Source organism: Helianthus annuus, chromosome 9 (genome assembly GCF_002127325.2).
Source record: "Helianthus annuus cultivar XRQ/B chromosome 9, HanXRQr2.0-SUNRISE, whole genome shotgun sequence".
Lineage (NCBI taxonomy): Eukaryota > Viridiplantae > Streptophyta > Magnoliopsida > Asterales > Asteraceae > Helianthus > Helianthus annuus.
The window spans coordinates 134624652-134634409 of NC_035441.2; the positions used below are offsets into that span (position 1 = coordinate 134624652).

General features: G+C 37.3%; 3 protein-coding genes across 3 annotated transcripts; 1 reads left to right on the forward strand and 2 right to left on the reverse strand.

The window, feature by feature from the left end:
- Positions 1 to 275: 275 nt before the first annotated feature.
- Positions 276 to 4017, reverse strand: LOC110878786 (disease resistance protein At4g27190). Its single transcript, XM_022127145.2, has 2 exons — positions 885 to 4017; positions 276 to 666 (listed from the first exon to the last, which is right to left on the reverse strand). Exons 1-2 carry the CDS (start codon positions 3732 to 3734, stop codon positions 580 to 582), a joined length of 2937 nt encoding a protein of 978 aa, XP_021982837.1. The 5' UTR covers positions 3735 to 4017; the 3' UTR covers positions 276 to 579.
- A 1086-nt stretch (positions 4018 to 5103) lies between these two features.
- Positions 5104 to 7669, forward strand: LOC110878783 (calcium-dependent protein kinase 11). Its single transcript, XM_022127143.2, has 7 exons — positions 5104 to 5886; positions 6037 to 6180; positions 6255 to 6407; positions 6485 to 6600; positions 6689 to 6856; positions 6954 to 7178; positions 7258 to 7669. The coding sequence occupies exons 1-7, from the start codon at positions 5340 to 5342 to the stop codon at positions 7399 to 7401; spliced, it is 1497 nt and encodes a 498-aa protein (XP_021982835.1). The 5' UTR covers positions 5104 to 5339; the 3' UTR covers positions 7402 to 7669.
- LOC110878785 (subtilisin-like protease SBT3.17) lies at positions 7527 to 9317 on the reverse strand. Its single transcript, XM_022127144.2, has 3 exons — positions 9048 to 9317; positions 8817 to 8914; positions 7527 to 7774 (listed from the first exon to the last, which is right to left on the reverse strand). Exons 1-3 carry the CDS (start codon positions 9173 to 9175, stop codon positions 7695 to 7697), a joined length of 306 nt encoding a protein of 101 aa, XP_021982836.1. The 5' UTR covers positions 9176 to 9317; the 3' UTR covers positions 7527 to 7694.
- Positions 9318 to 9758: the final 441 nt, after the last annotated feature.

The following is a 9758-nucleotide window of genomic DNA, read 5'->3' on the forward strand; positions in this document are numbered from 1 at the left end:
GTGACATATCTCAACATCAAAGGGATACAACATTGAATGGATTTAGACAAGGAAAGTTTATTGTGTTTGTTGCTACTGGTGTTGCTTTTGGTGATCTTGATATATCGATTTCTCAGCTCACTATTGAAGCACTTGGGGTTAAAAAGTTCAAGCTACAACAAGAATCACATATTAAAGATTGTTTTAATTGTGTCAAAAAGGCTGCAACATCCTTTGAATTTGCTCAAAAGCTTCATGCATTTCTATTAAGCAGTGCCAGATCAACAAAATCAACATGCTCCAACCTTGTTGCTTATTTTCATGCAGATGAAGAATTTTTCAAGTTTGGTTTTGATAGCCTTGATTAGCAATGTTTTTTTTCTTTTTGATTTTTGGGGACAAAAATCTTTTATGGGGGGAGTATTGTTAGGTGTTAAATAATAGAGGGACTTGAAGTGTAATTGTAGAGTAGAGTAGTATAGGGGGTTATTGTGAACATGTCTAGTTGTACTTAAGTAATCAGTAGATGAATGAGAAGGGCAGCGATGATTTGATATAACTTCCTCCTCTCTTTTGGTCTTCTTCTTCTCTATAATTCGCTCAACAATTTGATACGTAACAGTGCCATAACGATTTCACTCTTGGCAGTTCTCTCAGTATTAGTTCCTGCAATTCTGGAAACTTTACCTGCAAAAAATCATATAAGGGTTTGAGGAAAATTTCTAACTGCAAAAGCTTCATAAGTACAAATGAGAGCATGATGGTGTTAACATTGTAAAAAGAATGAAGTTAAAGGAAATCAATTGTTTGCCACCGCTTCTTTATTTGTGTTAGGCTTTACAATTGTATCAAGATGAAGCAAGTATTATGAAAGCTTAAAAAATTCATTGCGTGTCTACACATACATTACCACCAAAGAGAGGCATATCGTGGCTGTCATCTGAAGATGATATCTCATTCAATGTGGGACAGAAAGTCTTTAGTTGGGGCAAAAGAGAAAGTTCCAAGGTCTTCAGCATGGGGAGTACAATCTCACCCACTTCCTCACCTGAAATCGCAATGTTATCTGAAAATATCCCCCGGAGAATCTCGCAGTTGAATATACACAGATAATGGAGCAACCCTCTATCTGTGGCGGTGTGTAGTGGAAAAAGAATTTGCAATTTATGACAAGTGTGTATAGATACATTTCTTAGGTTGACAAGGCAAATTTCTCCCTCCGTCCCTTCCTTCCACAAACGAACAAACTTAGGCAAGTATTTTAGATCCAATTCCTGCAGAGCCGAGAATGATGTGGTAGGGAGATGGCCGTGGCATATTTCTTTTAAATTTTCCATAGAAACTACTTCCAACTTCTCCAAAGAAGGAAAGAGAACACCTGGCTTACAGATTTCTGTGTCAACTATACATTCAATGTCAGAGTTACCGTATAGCACTAACCCCCGGAGGTTTTGGAAGTGTTCCCTTCTCATGTTGTACAAAACATTCTTTAAGACTTGTGGGCAGTATTCTAGGATCAAGTACTGAGCTTGTTTCAGTAGCAGGGTGATACAGTGGGGTAAACTAATAGTACCTTCGTCAATTCTGAGTTTCAAAGCTGTCGAGTATCTATGAGTAAGGCTAACCAACCAATAACTTCCAACATAAATCTTGAATTTGATCAGATTTTCCAAGAGTAGATCTCTGGGGATGAGATTGACATCCAGGATATTCACCTCTAAGGATCTTAAACGAGACAACATTTTCAACTCACTAAGAGATGGGTTATTTCCTTGCATATCTACTTTATCTTCACCACTCCAATTCACAAAACTGTTCATCATATTCAAGCTCTCCAGTGAAGTCAACTTTGATAACACATTGGGTGGAATTGTGGTCAACTCTTCGCAGTCAGTCAGATCTAGAAGTCTCAACCTTGTTAGTTGTCCAACTTCCTCGGGCAACCGCTTTACATTAGATCCAACAAAACTTAGAATTTCAAGGCTCTTCAGCTCTCCGATTGATGACATGTCTCGTAGCTTGCACCTCTCAAGGCACAATGTCCTCATTTTCCATAAATATTTAACGGACCAAGGTAATGACAAAATAGGCATGTCACTCATGGATACAACTTTAAGTTCTTTCATCCCTTCAAAGAAGTTCCCAGGAATTTGAATTGAGTCAGAGTGAAATTGTAATAGCAGAATTTCAAGTTTTGGACAATCCAAGCCACCGGGAAGTTCAGCAATGTTAGTTGAAGCAAGTGAGACTGCAGCAAAAGGAGTGAGAGGCTCACCTGTATGACCTCCAAAGGATTGCACATCATGTCTTACCAGATACATAGTTTGACCACTAGATGCAACTAATATAGCAAAATCTCTAATAACATCATGCATCCTAACATACTCCTCGTTTTTACCATCCAATAGCAAGCAACAAGCTTTGAGGCTCTCGACTAACGCATATGCCCTGTCTCTTGCAGCTTCTAAAGTATAAACATTCTGAAACAACCTTAACCCCATTCCGTATCTAACTAACATTTCAATTGGAATCTCAACATCTTCTTTAAATAAACTACAAAGTAAGAAGCAAGACTTAATTTCATCTGTTTCCAAAAAATTGTAGCTCAATTCAAGCGATGAGTATACATATTTTTGCATGCCTTTAATGTTTCTCGGAGGAGGGCTTTGCAACTGACCAAGTGCATCACTCCAAGCATGTTTACTCTTGCCCCTAAGAGCTCGTGCAACAGTTACAACAGCTATTGGTAGGCCTGCACATCTTTCAGCTACCTTAGTTGCTAGCAGATGTACGTCTGAATTATTGGTAATATTTGCCATCTTGCTAAACAAGTTCCAAGCATCCAATTTAGATAAGACGTTTACAGGGACGCATACTTGAGCATTCATCTCGTAGCAAACATCTTTGCTCCGTGATGTCAGCAACAATTTGCAACCCTTATGGACGTCATTGTGTGGTATCCCAATAGCCCCCAGATCTAGTAGTCTCCAAACATCATCTAGTATCAAAAGCACACTTGTTGATTGCTTCAACCTTTCACATAATCGAGTTGCCCTTCCAGATTCACTCTCCTGCTCAAGTTTCAGTCCCAACTTGTCAGCAATCTCACCTTGGATATTCCTCACATTCAGAGTTTGAGAGATGACAGACATCACCATTTCATCAAATAGTTTTTGTTCACCAGCTTGCTTAGCAACTTCTTTCACAAGAGTGGTCTTGCCAACACCTCCCATACCATATACTCCAATAACATTTATGGTATCATCTTTGAGTGCGTCCATAATCGCTTTAAACGTTAAGTTCCTAGAGTCAAAAGTCTCCACATCACCTGTTGAGGCAGACCACAGTGGCGGAGGAACTTGTCGAGAAACACGGTCAAACTTACCATCTTCTAAAAGCTTATTAACAGCCAACGTTCTCTTTTTGGCTTTCTTACTAATCCTGTAGCGTGAAACTACGTTGCTACAAGATGGGCTACCTTGTTGGTCACCAAGAAAGTTTCTTGACTCATCAACCATTCCATCTGCACTCGTAAGCCGTTCTGCAACCTGAGGTAGAATATGTTCTCCATTTCTCTTTGCCTCATCAACTAAACTTTGAATCTCAGTCTTAGTATTCTCCAAAGCCGGAACTCGAGTTTGAAAAGAGATAAGGTTTTTGTTATAATCATACAGGTAACTAAACGATTTCCCAATAGGTACAAATACTAATTCTCCTATCTTTACAGCAAAAGAAACAACTAAATCAGCAGCCATCCTGCAACTTTATTATGACAAATTTACAGTCAACTGACAATCTAGAACATAAGTTTACTATACAACAGAGGGGAGGCACAATAGTACTATAGAAAAGGTAAATACAAGGAGGATGCGAAGACGGAAAAACCTTTCAACAAAGAGATCAGCAGAGAATTCAAGAAGCTGATCATGAAATTGCTTTTGTAAATTTGGGAAATGATGAGTGGAAGAGGTGCACTGATTGCAGAAGTGTTGATATAGTTGACTTGCTGGTCAATGGAACTGTTTTGGCCTGATTGGCTACTTGTCCACTAACACAAGAATTGTTATTATTATATATGTGTAAATTTAACACAAAATATATGGATATATAATATGTCCAAAATGCATCCTGACTTTACAATCGTGCCAATGAACCCCTAGGGTTTGTTTCTTATGTAATTACTATCACCCGATCATATTATCTCCACTAGGCAATAATGTCTATACACCAATTCAGGGGGAAACTTGATAAATCTAAGTTTTATCTCACCACCAAGATTTCAAGCTAAATTTCAAAATTATATCATTTTCCTTCCTGATATTTTCAGAAAACGTGTCATTTCGGTACAAAAGACTAACTCCAATTAAAAAAACTCGTAACTCAATTAGCTCAGGGACGTAAATGACACTTAACTACTAAATGGTAAATAAATTAAAAAAAAAAACTTTGTTATACAATGCTTTAAAACATTTTTGAGTAAATTGTCATTTTAATCCCTGAGGTTTGACCAAAATTGTCACTTTAGTCCAAATAGTTTTTTTCTTGTCATTTTAGTCCAAATAGTTTTTTCCTACCATTTTAGTCCCTGACTTTTGTCATTTTTTTGCCATTTCCATCCAACCCATTAACTTCATTCAAAAAATTTAGTTAACCTAGGTGAATTTTGGTCAAACCACATTTTTCTTTATCTTTTTGCAGGTGCGATGGTATGGAGATGGTGGTGTGCCAGTTTATAGTGAAGATGATGGCAGTGGTTGCTAGTTTACGATGATGGCGGTGGTGTTGATTGATGACGTGGGTGGCGGAAAAGTGGCCGGTGGTGGCGATAATAGAAGGTTGTGATAGGGTGGGTGGTGGGAGATGATGGTGGTGATAGATGTAAATGGCAAAAATGACAAAAGTCGGGACTAAATTGGCAGAAAAAAAACTATTTGTACTAAAATGGCAAGAAAAAACTATTTGACTAAAGTGGTAATTTTGGTCAAACCTGAAGGACTAAAATGGCAATTTACTCAACATTTTTCTATGTCTTACAATATGACTGTTATACGTCTACTCTTTTATAAACTTCTCTGTCTTACAATATGACTGTTATACGTCTACTCTTTTATAAACTTTTCGTTTGAAAGCTTCTAAAAACATATATTTTTTTTATAAATTGTGTGTTATGTTTATTAATTATCTTCTAAATATTAATAAATTGTTGGTGAATAATGGAGAGACCATTAATTCTGTTCCCTAAAAATCATTCATGCATTGCATGAGATCACCCCATTTTCTTCGTTTCATCATCTTCAATTTCTTCTTTCCACCATACCAACACAAATCATTCATGATCCAGGCTTCTAATTCATTCATCCATGAAGAAACACACACAAATCCAATCTTTGAAGCCTTCCAACACAGTCCTCTCACACCCAACTCCGCGACTAAGAGACCATTTCATCATGGGGAAGAAATTAGGACACGGTCAATTCGGAACAACCTACATTTGCAGACAGAAATCAACAGGCATCGATTTCGCATGCAAATCCATACCTAAAAGAAAACTTTTATGTAAGGAAGATTATGATGATGTATGGAGGGAGATTCAAATCATGCATCACTTATCGGAGTACCCATGTGTCGTGAGGATTAAAGGCGCGTATGAGGACAATGTGTTTGTTCATTTGGTTATGGAATTGTGCGCGGGTGGTGAGTTATTTGATAGGATTGTACAGAAAGGGCATTATAGTGAAAAAGAAGCCGCGAAATTGATGAAAACGATCGTTGATGTTGTTGAAGCTTGTCATTCTCTTGGGGTTATGCATAGAGATCTCAAGCCTGAAAACTTTTTGTTTCATAATCATGATGAGGATGCACAACTTAAGGCCATTGATTTTGGATTATCTGTCTTTTACAAACCAGGTTTTGTTCTTCAACCTTTTGTTTTTATTTCTAATTACATGATACATATGGATCATGCATTTTTTAAATTTCCTACCTATTTTCCCACAATTTCTAGCAAATTTACGGTTTACAAACAAGAACTTAAGACGATTTTGTTGTGTTTAACAGGACAGTATCTATCAGATGTGGTTGGAAGTCCCTACTATGTTGCACCCGAAGTTCTGCATAAACGTTACGGACCAGAAATTGATGTGTGGAGTGCAGGGGTTATCCTATACATCTTACTATCAGGGGTTCCGCCGTTCTGGGGAGGTAATATATCTTCTAAAAAACAATTGTGTTGTGTTACATCCATCATGACAGCATGTATGCAATTCGCGTTTCAGAATCGGATTCGGGTATTTTTAGGCAGATTTTGAGGGGAAAACTTGATTTTGATTCTGAACCGTGGCCGCAGATTTCAGAAAGCGCAAAAGATCTAATAAAAAAGATGCTTGAGCGGAGACCAGAACAAAGAATTACCGCCCATCAAGTCTTGTGTGAGTTGCAGTGTCATAATAGATTTTTGTGCATCTTTTGTTCATTTCATGTAAGATCAATTTCATACTTTTACCAGGTCATCCATGGATTGTAGATGATAGAGTTGCTCCAGACAAGCCTCTAGACTCTGCAGTTATATCGCGCCTCAAGCACTTCTCGGCCATGAACAAACTTAAGAAGATGGCTTTACGTGTACGATTTTATATAATATAATTTTCATTTACCTCGCATACTATTAAACATATTTTCTATAAACGCACTTGATCAAATTGTTATCTAGGTTATTGCAGAAAGGCTATCAGAAGAAGAGATTGGTGGGTTAAAGCAGTTATTTAAAATGATCGACACAGACAACAGTGGCACGATAACATTTGAAGAGCTCCAACAAGGGTTAAAGAAAGTTGGCTCCGATTTAATGGAATCTGAGATCAAGGAACTTATGGAAGCTGTATGTTCATAAATTCCGGCTTTCATAAACAATCAATTAACAAATATATGCATTATACAAATAATCACATATCGAGTTTAAATTTGAGTTAAAACAGGCTGATATTGACAGCAATGGCACAATAGAATATGGCGAATTTCTTGCAGCCACTTTGCACATGAACAAGCTAGAGAGAGAGGAAAATTTGCTTGCAGCCTTTAGATTTTTCGATAAAGATGGAAGTGGGTACATAACCATGGATGAGCTTCAGCAAGCTAGCAAAGATTTTGGTCTGCAAGATACTAAACTGGAAGACATGATCAAAGAAGTTGATCAAGATAATGTTGGTTTTCAATTCGTCATCTCATGTCTGGTTCACATATTCATGTTTATATACTTGATGTGATTTTTGTGTTTTGTAGGATGGGCGTATAGATTATGCAGAATTTACGGCAATGATGAGAAAGGGCGACGATGAGGTGCGAAGCAGAGCGATGAAAGGGAGCTTAAACTTTGATTTAGCAGAAGCGCTTTCCTTTAATAAAAGCAAGGAATCACAAGATTAACCAACCAACTTTTTGTTTTCTGTTTATGGTCTCTGTTGTTCAACATAAATGCAAATTTTGAGCTATTTTCTTTCATTATATGAATATCCCACTAGCAAACTAATACATCGAAATAGAAGGCAAACGGGCAACAAGCTATTTTTGGTTCTTTGTCCAATTCAAGATCTGTTTTTAGTAGTAAACGTTTGTTTTGTTATTTAACATATGATCAAAAAGTATTATTACAAGCATCCTCATTAAGAGTAATTTATTATACAACCAAACCTAATACAAGCATAACGGTGGTCATGATTTCACATGGTGTGAGTCTGTGCAGGTCCTGAATGTAGCTCAGCAGTCCTGCTCTTCACCACCTGAAGAACACCTGGTTGTTCTGCCAAAACAATAAATCGTTCTTGTAAATAGTTTACTCCAAGCAAATCATACGTATATATCAATCTAAAACCACTGAAATCAGATGATAATCTTGGTTTTAAAAAGCGAGAAGCGCACCGAGGCAATAGGGTCTAAAACGGAGGTGCAAAGAGCAAAAGCGCTCGCTTTTCGTACGCAAGGTGCAAATTATTATATAAATTTGTTGTATACTTCCTATAGGTTTCTAGTGTCATTTACCCAATATTTAAACACAAATAAGCTTTATATAAACAACAACAACAACAACAACAACAACCATACCCAGTAAATCCCACAAATAGCAAAGCTACTTACAGGGTCTGGAGAGGGTGGGATGTAGACAGACCTTGCCTCTATCCCTAGGGATAGAGAGGCTGCTTCCAGAGAGACTCTCGGCTCCAAAACAAATAAGCTTTATATATGTTTTAATATAGAAACTACCTACATGTACAGCCAGAAAACCATGTTGTGGGGCAATCCAATGTGATTTGATCCCAAAAACCGATGCGTGATGTACGATGCACGCAGCGTGCGCATCACGTGTTGAGGCGTTTGTTATTAAAAAATACTAAAAAATTATTTATGGATAATATACTAATTTGTTAACCTTTAAACACTAAAATATAAGATATTCTCTGATCATCTCATATTTGTTCAATAGACGAGGTGATCTCGCCATAGCTCATAGCTCAATCAATGGTCAGACTTGACTTGTTCAGACCACATCATGTGATGCACCGCGCGAGGTGATCTCGCCACCGCATCATGCGACACGCGCATTTTAAAACCAAGATCATGCTTAACAAAAATATAGCATGTCCATAAGGCACGCGTCACGGTCAATTTTTTTTGCCAAAAAACACGCCTCAGGTGCGCTTCCTATAAAACTCGACCCCTGTGCCTGAGGTCGCCTAGGCGCGCCTCATGCCCATCAAATATATATTACTATTAAACCGACAATACAACCGTATACTTTAATCCAGTCACTCCTGCATAAATTACGAAACAGAAAGACAACATACTGGAAATTTGTTCAACTTGTTCAGGAGTAAGCTTGGCAGAAAACCCACTAGCAGCATGCTTGTAAGTATACAACAAAGCCCCTTTTGCAGCCTCCTCACTACCAACAAACAATCAAAATCAATTTCAATTCAACATCTTAATCGAAACCCTAACTCATGAACTCTTTTTCTACAATCAAAACAATAACTTATTATTCCCTATAATAATAGTCTGATATGATGCGAATATACCTGCCGAGGACTGAAGTGAGGGTGCGAAGGTGGTGGGCTTCTGGTTCTTGACCTTGAGGTTGGTCGGTATAGACTATATGGACTTCTGCAGTGGGTGGTGATTGGGTTGATTGGAGTTCTTCTGCCATTGTTGGTTGGTTGATCGAGAGAGAGAAGATTGAATTTGAAGAGGTGATTTGAGACGATAGTTATTGACGAAAGGCTGGTTGACTACGCGGATTTGTCTATGAAACTGGAGAAGATGTCAATGGACACAATATTCGGGTTGAAAGATAATTAAATTATTCATATGTTTATACTTATCTTTTTAATATTTTATGTTATTGATGTATGGGTGAGAATCAAATAGAAAAATTATTTTGGTTAGAAAGGATAAGAAGCAATAGGATTATAATATGTGGAAAATTTAAAATAAAGAGGAAGGGTATTTTAGTCAATTATATCATTTCTTCTTCTTCTTCTCCCCACTAACATCAAAACCCATCATCTTCAACCTTTTCTTCACTTACTATCTCAATAATCACTACATTATAGTGCGATTTTCGTCATCAATCAATGATTCAAACACCCAATCAACGTGTTCTTCAGTTTTTTTTGAAGAAAACCCAGTTTAATTCCATTCAAAATCTCGTTTTTTCTCGTGATTTTGAAGATAATCACTCGATCTCGTTTTTTCCAGTTTAATTTCATTCAAATTTCGTCAATCGTTGA